We start from the raw sequence: 20,172 nt of genomic DNA, 5'->3' as shown, positions 1-20,172 counted from the left end.
TAGAGGCAGTTCTAACACTCTCTTGTCTTAATGTCTGGTAGCGGTCCTCAATAATAGAGACAGTTCTAACACTCTCTTGTCTTAATGTCTGGTAGCGGTCCTCAATAATAGAGACAGTTCTAACACTCTTGTCTTAATGTCTAGTAGCGGTCCTCAATAATAGAGGCAGTTCTAACACTCTCTTGTCTTAATGTCTAGTAGCGGTCCTCAATAATAGAGACAGTTCTAACACTCTCTTGTCTTAATGTCTGGTAGCGGTCCTCAATAATAGAGGCAGTTCTAACACTCTCTTGTCTTAATGTCTGGTAGCGGTCCTCAATAATAGAGACAGTTCTAACACTCTCTTGTCTTAATGTCTGGTAGCGGTCCTCAATAATAGAGACAGTTCTAACACTCTCTTGTCTTAATGTCTGGTAGCGGTCCTCAATAATAGAGACAGTTCTAACACTCTCTTGTCTTAATGTCCAGTAGCGGTCCTCAATAATAGAGGCAGTTCTAACACTCTCTTGTCTTAATGTCTGGTAGCGGTCCTCAATAATAGAGACAGTTCTAACACTCTCTTGTCTTTATGTCTGGTAGCGGTCCTCAATAATAGAGGCAGTTCTAACACTCTCTTGTCTTAATGTCTGGTAGCGGTCCTCAATAATAGAGACAGTTCTAACACTCTTGTCTTAATGTCTAGTAGCGGTCCTCAATAATAGAGGCAGTTCTAACACTCTTGTCTTAATGTCTGGTAGCGGTCCTCAATAATAGAGACAGTTCTAACACTCTCTTGTCTTAATGTCTGGTAGCGGTCCTCAATAATAGAGACAGTTCTAACACTCTCTTGTCTTAATGTGTGGTAGCGGTCCTCAATAATAGAGACAGTTCTAACACTCTCTTGTCTTAATGTCTGGTAGCGGTCCTCAATAATAGAGACAGTTCTAACACTCTCTTGTCTTAATGTCTGGTAGCGGTCCTCAATAATAAAGATAGTTCTAACACTCTTGTCTTAATGTCTAGTAGCGGTCCTCAATAATAGAGGCAGTTCTAACACTCTTGTCTTAATGTCTGGTAGCGGTCCTCAATAATAGAGACAGTTCTAACACTCTCTTGTCTTAATGTCTGGTAGCGGTCCTCAATAATAGAGGCAGTTCTAACACTCTTGTCTTAATGTCTGGTAGCGGTCCTCAATAATAGAGACAGTTCTAACACTCTCTTGTCTTAATGTCTGGTAGCGGTCCTCAATAATAGAGACAGTTCTAACACTCTTGTCTTAATGTCTAGTAGCGGTCCTCAATAATAGAGACAGTTCTAACACTCTCTTGTCTTAATGTCTGGTAGCGGTCCTCAATAATAGAGGCAGTTCTAACACTCTCTTGTCTTAATGTCTAGTAGCGGTCCTCAATAATAGAGACAGTTCTAACACTCTCTTGTCTTAATGTCTAGTAACGGTCCTCAATAATAGAGGCAGTTCTAACACTCTCTTGTCTTAATGTCTGGTAGCGGTCCTCAATAATAGAGGCAGTTCTAACACTCTCTTGTCTTAATGTCTGGTAGCGGTCCTCAATAATAGAGGCAGTTCTAACACTCTTTTGTCTTAATGTCTGGTAGCGGTCCTCAATAATAGAGGCAGTTCTAACACTCTCTTGTCTTAATGTCTGGTAGCGGTCCTCAATAATAGAGACAGTTCTAACACTCTCTTGTCTTAATGTCTGGTAGCGGTCCTCAATAATAGAGGCAGTTCTAACACTCTCTTGTCTTAATGTCTAGTAGCGGTCCTCAATAATAGAGACAGTTCTAACACTCTCTTGTCTTAATGTCTAGTAACGGTCCTCAATAATAGAAGCAGTTCTAACACTCTCTTGTCTTAATGTCTGGTAGCGGTCCTCAATAATAGAGGCAGTTCTAACACTCTCTTGTCTTAATGTCTGGTAGCGGTCCTCAATAATAGAGGCAGTTCTAACACTCTTTTGTCTTAATGTCTGGTAGCGGTCCTCAATAATAGAGACAGTTCTAACACTCTCTTGTCTTAATGTCTGGTAGCGGTCCTCAATAATAGAGACAGTTCTAACACTCTCTTGTCTTAATGTCTGGTAGCGGTCCTCAATAATAGAGGCAGTTCTAACACTCTCTTGTCTTAATGTCTAGTAGCGGTCCTCAATAATAGAGACAGTTCTAACACTCTCTTGTCTTAATGTCTAGTAACGGTCCTCAATAATAGAAGCAGTTCTAACACTCTCTTGTCTTAATGTCTGGTAGCGGTCCTCAATAATAGAGGCAGTTCTAACACTCTCTTGTCTTAATGTCTGGTAGCGGTCCTCAATAATAGAGGCAGTTCTAACACTCTTTTGTCTTAATGTCTGGTAGCGGTCCTCAATAATAGAGACAGTTCTAACACTCTCTTGTCTTAATGTCTGGTAGCGGTCCTCAATAATAGAGGCAGTTCTAACACTCTTGTCTTAATGTCTAGTAGCGGTCCTCAATAATAGAGACAGTTCTAACACTCTCTTGTCTTAATGTCTGGTAGCGGTCCTCAATAATAGAGGCAGTTCTAACACTCTCTTGTCTTAATGTCTGGTAGCGGTCCTCAAATATAGAGACAGTTCTAACACTCTCTTGTCTTTATGTCTAGTAGCGGTCCTCAATAATAGAGACAGTTCTAACACTCTTGTCTTAATGTCTGGTAGCGGTCCTCAATAATAGAGGCAGTTCTAACACTCTCTTGTCTTAATGTCTGGTAGCGGTCCTCAATAATAGAGACAGTTCTAACACTCTCTTGTCTTAATGTCTGGTAGCGGTCCTCAATAATAGAGACAGTTCTAACACTCTCTTGTCTTAATGTCTAGTAGCGGTCCTCAATAATAGAGGCAGTTCTAACACTCTTGTCTTAATGTCTAGTAGCGGTCCTCAATAATAGAGACAGTTCTAACACTCTCTTGTCTTAATGTCTGGTAGCGGTCCTCAATAATAGAGGCAGTTCTAACACTCTTGTCTTAATGTCTGGTAGCGGTCCTCAATAATAGAGACAGTTCTAACACTCTCTTGTCTTAATGTCTGGTAGCGGTCCTCAATAATAGAGACAGTTCTAACACTCTCTTGTCTTAATGTCCAGTAGCGGTCCTCAATAATAGAGGCAGTTCTAACACTCTCTTGTCTTAATGTCTGGTAGCGGTCCTCAATAATAGAGACAGTTCTAACACTCTCTTGTCTTAATGTCTGGTAGCGGTCCTCAATAATAGAGGCAGTTCTAACACTCTCTTGTCTTAATGTCTAGTAGCGGTCCTCAATAATAGAGACAGTTCTAACACTCTCTTGTCTTAATGTCTAGTAACGGTCCTCAATAATAGAGGCAGTTCTAACACTCTCTTGTCTTAATGTCTGGTAGCGGTCCTCAATAATAGAGGCAGTTCTAACACTCTCTTGTCTTAATGTCTGGTAGCGGTCCTCAATAATAGAGGCAGTTCTAACACTCTTTTGTCTTAATGTCTGGTAGCGGTCCTCAATAATAGAGGCAGTTCTAACACTCTCTTGTCTTAATGTCTGGTAGCGGTCCTCAATAATAGAGACAGTTCTAACACTCTCTTGTCTTAATGTGTGGTAGCGGTCCTCAATAATAGAGGCAGTTCTAACACTCTCTTGTCTTAATGTCTGGTAGCGGTCCTCAATAATAGAGACAGTTCTAACACTCTCTTGTCTTAATGTCTGGTAGCGGTCCTCAATAATAGAGGCAATTCTAACACTCTCTTGTCTTAATGTCTGGTAGCGGTCCTCAATTATAGAGACAGTTCTAACACTCTCTTGTCTTAATGTCTGGTAGCGGTCCTCAATAATAGAGACAGTTCTAACACTCTCTTGTCTTAATGTCCAGTAGCGGTCCTCAATAATAGAGACAGTTCTAACACTCTCTTGTCTTAATGTCTGGTAGCTGTCCTCAATAATAGAGACAGTTCTAACACTCTCTTGTCTTAATGTGTGGTAGCGGTCCTCAATAATAGAGGCAGTTCTAACACTCTCTTGTCTTAATGTCTAGTAGCGGTCCTCAATAATAGAAGCAGTTCTAACACTCTTGTCTTAATGTCTGGTAGCGGTCCTCAATAATAGAGACAGTTCTAACACTCTCTTGTCTTAATGTCTGGTAGCGGTCCTCAATAATAGAGACAGTTCTAACACTCTTGTCTTAATGTCTGGTAGCGGTCCTCAATAATAGAGACAGTTCTAACACTCTTGTCTTAATGTCTAGTAGCGGTCCTCAATAATAGAGGCAGTTCTAACACTCTTGTCTTAATGTCTGGTAGCGGTCCTCAATAATAGAGGCAGTTCTAACACTCTTGTCTTAATGTCTGGTAGCGGTCCTCAATAATAGAGGCAGTTCTAACACTCTTGTTTTAATGTCTAGTAGCGGTCCTCAATAATAGAGGCAGTTCTAACACTCTCTTGTCTTAATGTCTAGTAGCGGTCCTCAATAATAGAGGCAGTTCTAACACTCTCTTGTCTTAATGTCCAGTAGCGGTCCTCAATAATAGAAGCAGTTGTAACACTCTTGTCTTAATGTCTGGTAGCGGTCCTCAATGATAGAGGCAGTTCTAACACTCTTTTCTTAATGTCTGGTAGCGGTCCTCAATAATAGAGGCAGTTCTAACACTCTCTTGTCTTAATGTCTGGTAGCGGTCCTCAATAATAGAGGCAGTTCTAACACTCTCTTGTCTTAATGTCTGGTAGCGGTCCTCAATAATAGAGACAGTTCTAACACTCTCTTGTCTTAATGTCTGGTAGCGGTCCTCAATAATAGAGACAGTTCTAACACTACTCTCTTGTCTTAATGTCTAGTAGCGGTCCTCAATAATAGAGACAGTTCTAACACTCTTGTCTTAATGTCTGGTAGCGGTCCTCAATAATAGAGGCAGTTCTAACACTCTCTTGTCTTAATGTCTGGTAGAGGTCCTCAATAATAGAGGCAGTTCTAACACTCTCTTGTCTTAATGTCTGGTAGCGGTCCTCAATAATAGAGGCAGTTCTAACACTCTTGTCTTAATGTCTGGTAGCGGTCCTCAATAATAGAGGCAGTTCTAACACTCTCTTGTCTTAATGTCTGGTAGCGGTCCTCAATAATAGAGACAGTTCTAACACTCTCTTGTCTTAATGTCTGGTAGCGGTCCTCAATAATAGAGACAGTTCTAACACTCTCTTGTCTTAATGTCTGGTAGCGGTCCTCAATAATAGAGACAGTTCTAACACTCTCTTGTCTTAATGTCTGGTAGCGGTCCTCAATAATAGAGACAGTTCTAACACTCTCTTGTCTTAATGTCTGGTAGCGGTCCTCAATAATAGAGACAGTTCTAACACTACACTCTTGTCTTAATGTGTGGTAGCGGTCCTCAATAATAGAGACAGTTCTAACACTCTCTTGTCTTAATGTCTGGTAGCGGTCCTCAATAATAGAGACAGTTCTAACACTCTTGTCTTAATGTCTAGTAGCGGTCCTCAATAATAGAGGCAGTTCTAACACTCTTGTCTTAATGTCTGGTAGCGGTCCTCAATAATAGAGGCAGTTCTAACACTCTCTTGTCTTAATGTCTGGTAGCGGTCCTCAATAATAGAGGCAGTTCTAACACTCTCTTGTCTTAATGTCTGGTAGCGGTCCTCAATAATAGAGGCAGTTCTAACACTCTCTTGTCTTAATGTCTGGTAGCGGTCCTCAATAATAGAGACAGTTCTAACACTCTCTTGTCTTAATGTGTGGTAGCGGTCCTCAATAATAGAGGCAGTTCTAACACTCTCTTGTCTTAATGTCTGGTAGCGGTCCTCAATAATAGAGACAGTTCTAACACTCTCTTGTCTTAATGTCTGGTAGCGGTCCTCAATAATAGAGGCAATTCTAACACTCTCTTGTCTTAATGTCTGGTAGCGGTCCTCAATTATAGAGACAGTTCTAACACTCTCTTGTCTTAATGTCTGGTAGCGGTCCTCAATAATAGAGACAGTTCTAACACTCTCTTGTCTTAATGTCTGGTAGCGGTCCTCAATAATAGAGACAGTTCTAACACTCTCTTGTCTTAATGTCTAGTAGCGGTCCTCAATAATAGAGACAGTTCTAACACTCTCTTGTCTTAATGTCTGGTAGCGGTCCTCAATAATAGAGACAGTTCTAACACTCTCTTGTCTTAATGTCTGGTAGCTGTCCTCAATAATAGAGACAGTTCTAACACTCTTGTCTTAATGTCTAGTAGCGGTCCTCAATAATAGAAGCAGTTCTAACACTCTTGTCTTAATGTCTGGTAGCGGTCCTCAATAATAGAGACAGTTCTAACACTCTCTTGTCTTAATGTCTGGTAGCTGTCCTCAATAATAGAGACAGTTCTAACACTCTCTTGTCTTAATGTGTGGTAGCGGTCCTCAATAATAGAGGCAGTTCTAACACTCTCTTGTCTTAATGTCTAGTAGCGGTCCTCAATAATAGAAGCAGTTCTAACACTCTTGTCTTAATGTCTGGTAGCGGTCCTCAATAATAGAGACAGTTCTAACACTCTCTTGTCTTAATGTCTGGTAGCGGTCCTCAATAATAGAGACAGTTCTAACACTCTTGTCTTAATGTCTGGTAGCGGTCCTCAATAATAGAGGCAGTTCTAACACTCTTGTCTTAATGTCTAGTAGCGGTCCTCAATAATAGAGGCAGTTCTAACACTCTTGTCTTAATGTCTGGTAGCGGTCCTCAATAATAGAGGCAGTTCTAACACTCTTGTCTTAATGTCTGGTAGCGGTCCTCAATAATAGAGGCAGTTCTAACACTCTTGTTTTAATGTCTAGTAGCGGTCCTCAATAATAGAGGCAGTTCTAACACTCTCTTGTCTTAATGTCTAGTAGCGGTCCTCAATAATAGAGGCAGTTCTAACACTCTCTTGTCTTAATGTCCAGTAGCGGTCCTCAATAATAGAAGCAGTTCTAACACTCTTGTCTTAATGTCTGGTAGCGGTCCTCAATGATAGAGGCAGTTCTAACACTCTTTTCTTAATGTCTGGTAGCGGTCCTCAATAATAGAGGCAGTTCTAACACTCTCTTGTCTTAATGTCTGGTAGAGGTCCTCAATAATAGAGGCAGTTCTAACACTCTTGTCTTAATGTCTGGTAGCGGTCCTCAATGATAGAGGCAGTTCTAACACTCTTTTCTTAATGTCTGGTAGCGGTCCTCAATAATAGAGGCAGTTCTAACACTCTCTTGTCTTAATGTCTGGTAGAGGTCCTCAATAATAGAGGCAGTTCTAACACTCTCTTGTCTTAATGTCTGGTAGCGGTCCTCAATAATAGAGACAGTTCTAACACTCTTGTCTTAATGTCTGGTAGCGGTCCTCAATAATAGAGGCAGTTCTAACACTCTTGTCTTAATGTCTAGTAGCGGTCCTCAATAATAGAGGCAGTTCTAACACTCTCTTGTCTTTATGTCTGGTAGCGGTCCTCAATAATAGAGACAGTTCTAACACTCTCTTGTCTTAATGTCTGGTAGCGGTCCTCAATAATAGAGACAGTTCTAACACTACTCTCTTGTCTTAATGTCTAGTAGCGGTCCTCAATAATAGAGGCAGTTCTAACACTCTTGTCTTAATGTCTGGTAGCGGTCCTCAATAATAGAGACAGTTCTAACACACTCTTGTCTTAATGTCTGGTAGCGGTCCTCAATAATAGAGACAGTTCTAACACTCTCTTGTCTTAATGTCTGGTAGCGGTCCTCAATAATAGAGACAGTTCTAACACTCTCTTGTCTTTATGTCTGGTATCGGTCCTCAATAATAGAGACAGTTCTAACACTCTCTTGTCTTAATGTGTGGTAGCGGTCCTCAATAATAGAGGCAGTTCTAACACTCTCTTGTCTTTATGTCTGGTAGCGGTCCTCAATAATAGAGGCAGTTCTAACACTCTCTTGTCTTTATGTCTGGTAGCGGTCCTCAATAATAGAGGCAGTTCTAACACTCTCTTGTCTTTATGTCTGGTAGCGGTCCTCAATAATAGAGGCAGTTCTAACACTCTCTTGTCTTTATGTCTGGTAGCGGTCCTCAATAATAGAGACAGCTCTAACACTCTCTTGTCTTAATGTCCAGTAGCGGTCCTCAATAATAGAGACAGTTCTAACACTCTCTTGTCTTAATGTCTGGTAGCGGTCCTCAATAATAGAGACAGTTCTAACACTCTCTTGTCTTAATGTCTGGTAGCGGTCCTCAATAATAGAGACAGTTCTAACACTCTCTTGTCTTAATGTCTGGTAGCGGTCCTCAATAATAGAGACAGTTCTAACACTCTCTTGTCTTAATGTCTGGTAGCGGTCCTCAATAATAGAGGCAGTTCTAACACTCTCTTGTCTTAATGTCTGGTAGCGGTCCTCAATAATAGAGACAGTTCTAACACTCTCTTGTCTTAATGTCTGGTAGCGGTCCTCAATAATAGAGACAGTTCTAACACTCTCTTGTCTTAATGTCTGGTAGCGGTCCTCAATAATAGAGGCAGTTCTAACACTCTTGTCTTAATGTCTGGTAGCGGTCCTCAATAATAGAGACAGTTCTAACACTCTCTTGTCTTAATGTCTGGTAGCGGTCCTCAATAATAGAGACAGCTCTAACACTCTCTTGTCTTAATGTCCAGTAGCGGTCCTCAATAATAGAGGCAGTTCTAACACTCTCTTGTCTTAATGTCTGGTAGCGGTCCTCAATAATAGAGACAGTTCTAACACTCTCTTGTCTTTATGTCTGGTAGCGGTCCTCAATAATAGAGGCAGTTCTAACACTCTCTTGTCTTAATGTCTGGTAGCGGTCCTCAATAATAGAGACAGTTCTAACACTCTTGTCTTAATGTCTGGTAGCGGTCCTCAATAATAGAGACAGTTCTAACACTCTCTTGTTTTAATGTCTAGTAACGGTCCTCAATAATAGAGGCAGTTCTAACACTCTCTTGTCTTAATGTCTGGTAGCGGTCCTCAACAATAGAGGCAGTTCTAACACTCTCTTGTCTTAATGTCTGGTAGCGGTCCTCAATAATAGAGGCAGTTCTAACACTCTCTTGTCTTAATGTCTGGTAGCGGTCCTCAATAATAGAGGCAGTTCTAACACTCTTGTCTTAATGTCTGGTAGCGGTCCTCAATAATAGAGACAGTTCTAACACTCTCTTGTCTTAATGTGTGGTAGCGGTCCTCAATAATAGAGGCAGTTCTAACACTCTCTTGTCTTAATGTGTGGTAGCGGTCCTCAATAATAGAGACAGTTCTAACACTCTCTTGTCTTAATGTCTGGTAGCGGTCCTCAATAATAGAGACAGTTCTAACACTCTTGTCTTAATGTCTGGTAGCGGTCCTCAATAATAGAGACAGTTCTAACACTCTCTTGTCTTAATGTGTGGTAGCGGTCCTCAATAATAGAGACAGTTCTAACACTCTCTTGTCTTAATGTCTAGTAGCGGTCCTCAATAATAGAGGCAGTTCTAACACTCTTGTCTTAATGTCTGGTAGCGGTCCTCAATAATAGAGACAGTTCTAACACTCTTGTCTTAATGTCTAGTAGCGGTCCTCAATAATAGAGGCAGTTCTAACACTCTTGTCTTAATGTCTGGTAGCGGTCCTCAATAATAGAGACAGTTCTAACACTCTCTTGTCTTAATGTCTGGTAGCGGTCCTCAATAATAGAGGCAGTTCTAACACTCTTGTCTTAATGTCTGGTAGCGGTCCTCAATAATAGAGACAGTTCTAACACTCTTGTCTTAATGTCTAGTAGCGGTCCTCAATAATAGAGGCAGTTCTAACACTCTTGTCTTAATGTCTAGTAGCGGTCCTCAATAATAGAGACAGTTCTAACACTCTTGTCTTAATGTGTGGTAGCGGTCCTCAATAATAGAGACAGTTCTAACACTCTTGTCTTAATGTCTAGTAGCGGTCCTCAATAATAGAGGCAGTTCTAACACTCTTGTCTTAATGTCTGGTAGCGGTCCTCAATAATAGAGACAGTTCTAACACTCTCTTGTCTTAATGTCTGGTAGCGGTCCTCAATAATAGAGGCAGTTCTAACACTCTTGTCTTAATGTCTGGTAGCGGTCCTCAATAATAGAGACAGTTCTAACACTCTCTTGTCTTAATGTCTGGTAGCGGTCCTCAATAATAGAGGCAGTTCTAACACTCTTGTCTTAATGTCTGGTAGCGGTCCTCAATAATAGAGACAGTTCTAACACTCTCTTGTCTTAATGTCTGGTAGAGGTCCTCAATAATAGAGACAGTTCTAACACTCTTGTCTTAATGTCTAGTAGCGGTCCTCAATAATAGAGACAGTTCTAACACTCTCTTGTCTTAATGTCTAGTAGCGGTCCTCAATAATAGAGACAGTTCTAACACTCTCTTGTCTTAATGTCTGGTAGCGGTCCTCAATAATAGAGACAGTTCTAACACTCTTGTCTTAATGTCTGGTAGCGGTCCTCAATAATAGAGACAGTTCTAACACTCTCTTGTCTTAATGTCTAGTAGCGGTCCTCAATAATAGAGACAGTTCTAACACTCTTGTCTTAATGTCTAGTAGCGGTCCTCAATAATAGAGACAGTTCTAACACTCTCTTGTCTTAATGTCCAGTAGCGGTCCTCAATAATAGAGGCAGTTCTAACACTCTCTTGTCTTAATGTCTGGTAGCGGTCCTCAATAATAGAGACAGTTCTAACACTCTCTTGTCTTAATGTCTGGTAGCGGTCCTCAATAATAGAGGCAGTTCTAACACTCTCTTGTCTTAATGTCTAGTAGCGGTCCTCAATAATAGAGACAGTTCTAACACTCTCTTGTCTTAATGTCTAGTAACGGTCCTCAATAATAGAGGCAGTTCTAACACTCTCTTGTCTTAATGTCTGGTAGCGGTCCTCAATAATAGAGGCAGTTCTAACACTCTCTTGTCTTAATGTCTGGTAGCGGTCCTCAATAATAGAGGCAGTTCTAACACTCTTTTGTCTTAATGTCTGGTAGCGGTCCTCAATAATAGAGGCAGTTCTAACACTCTCTTGTCTTAATGTCTGGTAGCGGTCCTCAATAATAGAGACAGTTCTAACACTCTCTTGTCTTAATGTGTGGTAGCGGTCCTCAATAATAGAGGCAGTTCTAACACTCTCTTGTCTTAATGTCTGGTAGCGGTCCTCAATAATAGAGACAGTTCTAACACTCTCTTGTCTTAATGTCTGGTAGCGGTCCTCAATAATAGAGGCAATTCTAACACTCTCTTGTCTTAATGTCTGGTAGCGGTCCTCAATAATAGAGACAGTTCTAACACTCTCTTGTCTTAATGTCTGGTAGCGGTCCTCAATAATAGAGACAGTTCTAACACTCTCTTGTCTTAATGTCTGGTAGCGGTCCTCAATAATAGAGGCAGTTCTAACACTCTCTTGTCTTAATGTCTAGTAGCGGTCCTCAATAATAGAGGCAGTTCTAACACTCTCTTATCTTAATGTCTGGTAGCGGTCCTCAATAATAGAGACAGTTCTAACACTCTCTTGTCTTAATGTCTAGTAGCGGTCCTTAATAATAGAGGCAGTTCTAACACTCTCTTGTCTTAATGTCTGGTAGCGGTCCTCAAATATAGAGACAGTTCTAACACTCTCTTGTCTTAATGTCTAGTAGCGGTCCTCAATAATAGAGGCAGTTCTAACACTCTTGTCTTAATGTCTAGTAGCGGTCCTCAATAATAGAGACAGTTCTAACACTCTCTTGTCTTAATGTCTGGTAGCGGTCCTCAATAATAGAGGCAGTTCTAACACTCTTGTCTTAATGTCTGTTAGCGGTCCTCAATAATAGAGACAGTTCTAACACTCTCTTGTCTTAATGTCCAGTAGCGGTCCTCAATAATAGAGGCAGTTCTAACACTCTCTTGTCTTAATGTCTGGTAGCGGTCCTCAATAATAGAGACAGTTCTAACACTCTCTTGTCTTAATGTCTGGTAGCGGTCCTCAATAATAGAGGCAGTTCTAACACTCTCTTGTCTTAATGTCTAGTAGCGGTTCTCAATAATAGAGACAGTTCTAACACTCTTGTCTTAATGTCTGGTAGCGGTCCTCAATAATAGAGACAGTTCTAACACTCTCTTGTCTTAATGTCTGGTAGCGGTCCTCAATAATAGAGACAGTTCTAACACTCTCTTGTCTTAATGTCTAGTAACGGTCCTCAATAATAGAGGCAGTTCTAACACTCTCTTGTCTTAATGTCTGGTAGCGGTCCTCAATAATAGAGGCAGTTCTAACACTCTCTTGTCTTAATGTCTGGTAGCGGTCCTCAATAATAGAGGCAGTTCTAACACTCTTTTGTCTTAATGTCTGGTAGCGGTCCTCAATAATAGAGGCAGTTCTAACACTCTCTTGTCTTAATGTCTGGTAGCGGTCCTCAATAATAGAGACAGTTCTAACACTCTCTTGTCTTAATGTGTGGTAGCGGTCCTCAATAATAGAGGCAGTTCTAACACTCTCTTGTCTTAATGTCTGGTAGCGGTCCTCAATAATAGAGACAGTTCTAACACTCTCTTGTCTTAATGTCTGGTAGCGGTCCTCAATAATAGAGGCAATTCTAACACTCTCTTGTCTTAATGTCTGGTAGCGGTCCTCAATTATAGAGACAGTTCTAACACTCTCTTGTCTTAATGTCTGGTAGCCGTCCTCAATAATAGAGACAGTTCTAACACTCTCTTGTCTTAATGTCTGGTAGCGGTCCTCAATAATAGAGACAGTTCTAACACTCTCTTGTCTTAATGTGTGGTAGCGGTCCTCAATAATAGAGGCAGTTCTAACACTCTCTTGTCTTAATGTCTAGTAGCGGTCCTCAATAATAGAAGCAGTTCTAACACTCTTGTCTTAATGTCTGGTAGCGGTCCTCAATAATAGAGACAGTTCTAACACTCTCTTGTCTTATTGTCTGGTAGCGGTCCTCAATAATAGAGGCAGTTCTAACACTCTTGTCTTAATGTCTGGTAGCGGTCCTCAATAATAGAGGCAGTTCTAACACTCTCTTGTCTTAATGTCTGGTAGCGGTCCTCAATAATAGAGACAGTTCTAACACTCTCTTGTCTTAATGTCTGGTAGCGGTCCTCAATAATAGAGACAGTTCTAACACTCTCTTGTCTTAATGTCTGGTAGCGGTCCTCAATAATAGAGGCAGTTCTAACACTCTTGTCTTAATGTCTGGTAGCGGTCCTCAATAATAGAGGCAGTTCTAACACTCTCTTGTCTTAATGTCTGGTAGCGGTCCTCAATAATAGAGACAGTTCTAACACTCTTGTCTTAATGTCTGGTAGCGGTCCTCAATAATAGAGGCAGTTCTAACACTCTTGTCTTAATGTCTAGTAGCGGTCCTCAATAATAGAGGCAGTTCTAACACTCTTGTCTTAATGTCTGGTAGCGGTCCTCAATAATAGAGGCAGTTCTAACACTCTTGTCTTAATGTCTGGTAGCGGTCCTCAATAATAGAGGCAGTTCTAACACTCTTGTTTTAATGTCTAGTAGCAGTCCTCAATAATAGAGGCAGTTCTAACACTCTCTTGTCTTAATGTCTAGTAGCGGTCCTCAATAATAGAGGCAGTTCTAACACTCTCTTGTCTTAATGTCCAGTAGCGGTCCTCAATAATAGAAGCAGTTCTAACACTCTTGTCTTAATGTCTGGTAGCGGTCCTCAATGATAGAGGCAGTTCTAACACTCTTTTCTTAATGTCTGGTAGCGGTCCTCAATAATAGAGGCAGTTCTAACACTCTCTTGTCTTAATGTCTGGTAGCGGTCCTCAATAATAGAGACAGTTCTAACACTCTTGTCTTAATGTCTGGTAGCGGTCCTCAATAATAGAGACAGTTCTAACACTCTCTTGTCTTAATGTCTGGTAGCGGTCCTCAATAATAGAGACAGTTCTAACACTCTTGTCTTAATGTCTGGTAGCGGTCCTCAATAATAGAGACAGTTCTAACACTCTCTTGTCTTAATGTCTGGTAGCGGTCCTCAATAATAGAGACAGTTCTAACACTCTCTTGTCTTAATGTCTGGTAGCGGTCCTCAATAATAGAGGCAGTTCTAACACACTCTTGTCTTAATGTCTGGTAGCGGTCCTCAATAATAGAGGCAGTTCTAACACTCTCTTGTCTTAATGTCTAGTAGCGGTCCTCAATAATAGAGGCAGTTCTAACACACTCTTGTCTTAATGTCTGGTAGCGGTCCTCAATAATAGAGACAGTTCTAACACTCTTGTCTTAATGTCCAGTAGCGGTCCTCAATAATAGAGGCAGTTCTAACACTCTCTTGTCTTAATGTCTAGTAGCGGTCCTCAATAATAGAGGCAGTTCTAACACACTCTTGTCTTAATGTCTGGTAGCGGTCCTCAATAATAGAGACAGTTCTAACACTCTTGTCTTAATGTCCAGTAGCGGTCCTCAATAATAGAGACAGTTCTAACACTCTTGTCTTAATGTCTGGTAGCGGTTTACAATACTAGAGACAATTCTAACACTGCAGGAATGATGACTGACGGTCATTTGGCCTCAGTAGGCAGAATACAGACTGGACAATCTAATAATTAAAAACATTTAATAGTATAATCAATAACCTTTCGAGGTGGGAACATAAAATGAACAGTCAGATGAGAAATAAAATGCAGAACTCTTTAATCAACACACAACAACGAGGGTTACTAAACAATGACGTCATAATCCCGAGGGTAAGTTAACAAAGACGTCATTACCACGAGGGTTGATTAACAATGGCGTCATAACCACGAGGGTTGATGAACAATGACGTCATAACCACGAGGGTTGATTAACAATTGCGTCATAACCACGAGGGTTGATTAACAATGACGTCATAACCACGAGGGTTGATTAACAATGGCGTCATAACCACGAGGGTTGATTAACAATGGCGTCATAACCACGAGGGTTGATTAACAAATACGTCATACCACGAGGATTGATTAACAATGACGTCATAACCACGAGGGTTGATTAACAATGACATCATAACCACGAGGGTTGATTAACAATGACATCATAACCCCGAAGGTAAGTTAACTAAGACGTCATAACCACGAGGGTTGATTAACAATTGCGTCATAACCAGGAGGGTTGATTAACAAAGACGTCAAGCAATACTACTGCATTCCATTCTCACGATCTGTAAAGAAACATTTTTCTGCCAATACCTACAATGGCTGCTAATTAAGAGAGAGTGGTTATCAAGGAACACGTGACCGTTAAGGGAGAGCACTCACACATCTAAGTGTTAATAAGATGTTTATAACAACAAAGGTAACAAGAAGAAGAGGTTACCTGCTCCTGACGAAGCACATTGCGAGGACAGCGACCAGCAGCAGCAGACACACACCGCCCAGCACCGACCCCACAATGATCAGAGTTGTCTTCAGTTCTGTGTAACACAGGGTGATATTAATTATATCACACAGACACACACCGCCCAGCACCGACCCCACAATGATCAGAGTTGTCTTCAGTTCTGTGTAACACAGGGTGATATTAATTATATCACACAGACACACACCGCCCAACACCGACCCCACAATGATCAGAGTTGTCTTCAGTTTCTGTGTAACACAGGGTGATATTAATTATATTACACAGACACACACCGCCTAGCACCGACCCCACTATGATCAGAGTTGTCTTCAGTTCTGAGTAACACAGGGTGATATTAATTATATCACACAGACACACACCGCCTAGCCCCGACCCCACGATGATCAGAGTGTTACACGACACTTGAGATTGCCACAAGTTCTCAAACGTCGTATAGTTGTGTTCTTTTATTCTACGTCGCCCGTCTTCGCAGCAGCAGAAAACAACTCGTCAAATTGAGTTCGAGGATTTATTCAGCATTCAATACATACAACTGCACATCGTAGCAGAACTCAAATAGAAGCTTTTTTTTAACATTCAATTCGCGCTGGCATATATAGTAAATACTCAATCTCGAGAATATTCCAGACCGAACACGATACAACTACATTATACGAGCCGTGCATGGACTAAACTAGCGACATTCTCTCTGACGTACATCAAAAGCGCCGACACACTTAATCCGAACGAACGCCACGAACTCACGACTAAAACAGCATGGTAAACAACTTGTTTTGACAGGACTAGAAAGTTCACCTGCATTCTCGTCCAAGCATAAATATTGTGTTTACAAAATATAATATCGGTACTTTCCCACAAAGTACAAATAAGTCAACTACATGCAACACACAAAACCGAACCAAAGCTCAGCAACGGTAGCGTTTCCTAACATTACCCCCAACACCAGAAGAAATTTACCTAATTTCTTTCAATCATTGAAACGCAACCTGTACACATATTATGTATACATAACAGATTGAAATCCAGGTATGTACATTAGTCTGTTGGAGAATGAACACAGTTTTAATCACATACTCGGCTGAGAAAATCTGCTCCAACATTGTCTGAACCCTTGATCGATTCCACTCGCATATCAAAGTTCTGCAAGTACATCACCCACCTCATGATACGATTATTCACAAACTTCGCAGAGTTCAGGTAGGTGAGGGGTTTGTGATCAGTCTGAAGCACGAATTTCACCCCTTGGAGGTAGAGTTCAAATTTCTTGATTCCCCACACGATGGCTAAACACTCTTTCTCCATGGTCGAGTAGTTCTTCTCGGCTCCTGACAGCTTCTTGCTGGCATAGCTGACCGGAAACGGTTTACCTCCATGCTCTTGCATCAGCATGGCGCCGATCCCTTCGTCCGATGCGTCTGTACGCAAGATGAACTCTTTGGCAGTATCAGGAAGGCGTAGCACCGGGTCTCGTGACATCAGGTCGCGCACGGTCTGGTATGCCTTCTCCTGAGCTGGTCCCCAGAGTATTCGGTTGGGGCATCCTTTTCAGGTCATGTCCGACAAAGGCGCCGTTATGGCGGCGAAGTTTGGAATGAACTCTCTGTAGTACCCAGCCAATCCAAGGAAGGATCGCACCTGCTTCTTGGTTTCAGGACGTGGCGCATTGAGGATCTTGGTGACGTTTTCCAACAAAAGCCCCTTTTGACCTTCCTTCAGTGAATGACCTATGAAGTCAACGTTGTCGGTCCCCAAAATGCACTTGCTGGGTCTCACGGTCAGATTAGCTTTTGTCAGGCGGGAAAACAGTTCCCTCAAAGTCTCCAGATGCTCCGCAAAGGTCTCCGTGTGGACTAGCAGATCATCCCAGTAGTACACAACATTCTTCATTCCTTTGAGCATTTTTCGCATTCCCCTCGTAAGGGTAGCACCACTGTTCACCATGCCAAAAGGCATCCGCAGGCACTCATACGTTCCGTCTGGAGTTGCAAAGGCGGTCTTTGGTATGTCCTCTTCGCGCACAGGAATCTGCCAATATCCCTTGCTGAGATCGATCTTCGAGAAGATCTTACTGCCGGTTAACTGTCGGAATAGATCAGTTGCCGTCGGCATTGGTTCAGGGTCAAACACGGTGATCTTATTGACTTTCCTGAAGTCAATGCATACCCTGTTTGTGCCGTCTTTCTTCTTGACAACAACAACGGAAGATGAGTAAGGGGATGATGATTCACGGATGACCCCCATCTTCAACATGTTGTCGATGTCCTTCTTCAAGGATTCCCGAGCCTGAAACGGGATAGGGTAGGGTTTTGAGCGAACAGGAACGTCAGATGTGAGGTGGACTTCATGTTCGACCAAGGACGTAGAGCCTGGAACATCAGAGAACCTATGGGTGAAGTCGCCCATAAAATCATGCAGCTCCTTCTGCTGATCTTCTGTCAGGTCAGGTCCTAGCTTGACGTCATCCACTCCCTCTTTCTTGTGGAGGTCTCCCAACTCCAGTAGTTCCTCACCGTCGAACTCGTCTAGTTCGGCTGGTTCTTGCACCATTGCTGCGACCTGTACTGCTTCCGGAGGTCTCTCCACATACAGTTTCAGGAGGTTAGCGTGGTAGATCTTGGACTTCTTGCCGACATTCACCTTGTAGTCGTTGATCCCTACCACGGCCTCAACCTCGTATGGGCCTTTCCACTGCATCAGTAGTTTGTTGTGATCAGTGGGAAGCAGTATCAGCACTTTGTTACCTGGTGTAAACTTCCTGTTTACGGCTTTGCGGTCGTAGTAGTGCTTTCCACTATCCTGAGACTTTCTCAAGTTTTCTCTCGCAATCTCGAGAGTCTCCTCCAGTTTCTCTTGCAACTCGAACACGTACTGGTAACTGTTCTTCACTTCAGGTGTGTCCACATCTTTCGTCCACAATTCCTTTAGTATCTGCATCGGGCCTCTCACGGTCCGCCCGTACATCAGCTCGAACGGGGAGAATCCAGTGGACTCTTGTGGCACCTCCCTGTATGCAAATAGCAAGGCAGTGATGTAGCGATGCCACTGCCTTGGCTGCTCACTGCATAGTTTCTTCAGCGTGGACTTCAGCGTCGCATTGAATTTTTCTACCAGCCCATTGCACATCGGGTGATAGGGTGTCGTAGTCAAGTGACGAATGCTCAGCAGCCTGTTGACCTCTTCCATGCATTCAGAGACAAACTGTGTCCCCAGGTCTGTGAGGATCTCTTCAGGAACCCCAATTCTGCTGAAAATGTCCACAAGTGCCTCGGCAACAGTCTCGGTGTCAATTTTCTTCAGAGGCACGGCTTCTGGGTACCTGGTTGCATAGTCTACCAGGGTCAGTACCCAACGATGACCCGCTTCACTTGGCGGTTTTATCTCGCCGATGAGGTCAATGGCCACCCTCTTGAAAGGTCGGTCGATCAAAGGCATCTTCTGCAACGGCACTTTCGGGACCCTTCCTCGAGGTATGGTTTTCTGGCAAATATCGCACGATCGGCAGAATCGAGTCACATCTGCATGCAGTCCTGGCCAGTAAAACGCAGCCTGGATTCTGTCCGATGTCTTCTTGACACCCAGGTGACCTCCCATAATAGAGTCGTGGGCCACCTCCATCACCTGGCGCCTAAGTGGTTGAGGCACCAGAACTTGACGTAATGGCTTCCCACCGTTGACTCTCGCGTGCTGGAACACTCTGTACAGGATCTTGGCCTTCACCTCAAAGTGCACAGTGCCTTCGCCCTTAGTCATCTCCTTGACAGGACGACTCCTGTACTTTGTTAAGGTCGAATCAGCTTCCTGTAGCTGAATCAGCCGATCCCTGTCCACGACAGCAGTTGCAGAACTGTTGGTGACCCTGAGTGGCGTAGTTGTTTTGTCCTTCTTCGCCTGGGCTCTGGTCGTCACAGCGCTTACAACCTGCGGCTGGTCGCGGCGATGCACAGTTGCTCTGTCATCTCGTAACAGTTCGCTGATATCTTCATTCGCGAATGGCAGTGGGTCTTCCTCCTCAGCAGCAGGCTGAACTGAGCCCATTCTCCATTCGAAATCAGGGTCATCAGGACGTCTCGCACCCCCAATGTTCCCAATTAGTAGATCGTACAAGGGCTTCTTCAGGCAGACGGCCTCAACTTCTCCGGTGAAGTATGGAGTATCGATCTGGATTTTTACCACTGGTGCCTTCACGCATTTGCTGTCAGCCATGAGCGTCCACTTGAAGTCACCAGTGAACTTCTCTGTTGGCACCAGATCCTCTTTGACGATGACCCCATTGCAGCCCGAATCTCTTAGAACAGTCACTTCCTGCTTCTCAACCAATCCCTTCGACACGGGCATGTTCGACACTGACACAGCTGCGCTGGCGACGACAGAGATTGACTTGCCATTGGCGAGTAGAAGCTGGCCATCAGAAATACATTCTTCCACGTCCGATGGTGTAGCCACTTGCTCGGCAGCCCTTGGAAGTATGACGCTGCTCGCACATACTTGTTGGTTCGAGCCACTCGTTTGCCTCTTGTTGTCGTAATATCTCCGTCGATGTTCTTGCGCTTTGTCATTGACATGTCCGTTATTTTTCTTTTGGGGACAGTTGGCGACTCGGTGGCCCTTGGCATTGCAATGGAAACACGTTATGTTCTGCCCTTCATTGGATGATGGTGCGGACTCAGTTTGTCCCTTGGCAGGTTGGTTTCCCTGGTTCCCGCTCTTCTGGAAAGGTTTTGATAACTTTGACGTCCCCAGGGTCCTTCCATGAGCAATGAGATAACGCTCAGCAGCATCAGTAATGTCCTTCAAACCCCGCAGTTTTTGCTCTTCCAAGCGGGTCGCCAGGTCCTTCGGGCAGGCATTAAGGAA

General features: G+C 42.9%; 1 protein-coding gene across 1 annotated transcript in view; it reads right to left on the bottom strand.

The window, feature by feature from the left end:
* Nucleotides 1-20,172, bottom strand: part of LOC138947875 (mucin-4-like) — a gene marked incomplete in the record, with an annotated part of 178,564 nt that overhangs the window by 33,181 nt on the left and 125,211 nt on the right. The window contains 1 exon segment of the mRNA XM_070319444.1: nucleotides 15,274-15,370. Within this exon segment, the coding sequence (XP_070175545.1) occupies nucleotides 15,274-15,370 (97 nt within the window).

Source organism: Littorina saxatilis, linkage group LG14 (assembly GCF_037325665.1).
Source record: "Littorina saxatilis isolate snail1 linkage group LG14, US_GU_Lsax_2.0, whole genome shotgun sequence".
Taxonomy (NCBI): domain Eukaryota; kingdom Metazoa; phylum Mollusca; class Gastropoda; order Littorinimorpha; family Littorinidae; genus Littorina; species Littorina saxatilis.
The sequence above is the reverse complement of the archived record's forward strand: the minus strand, read 5'-3'. Positions and strand labels throughout refer to the sequence as shown.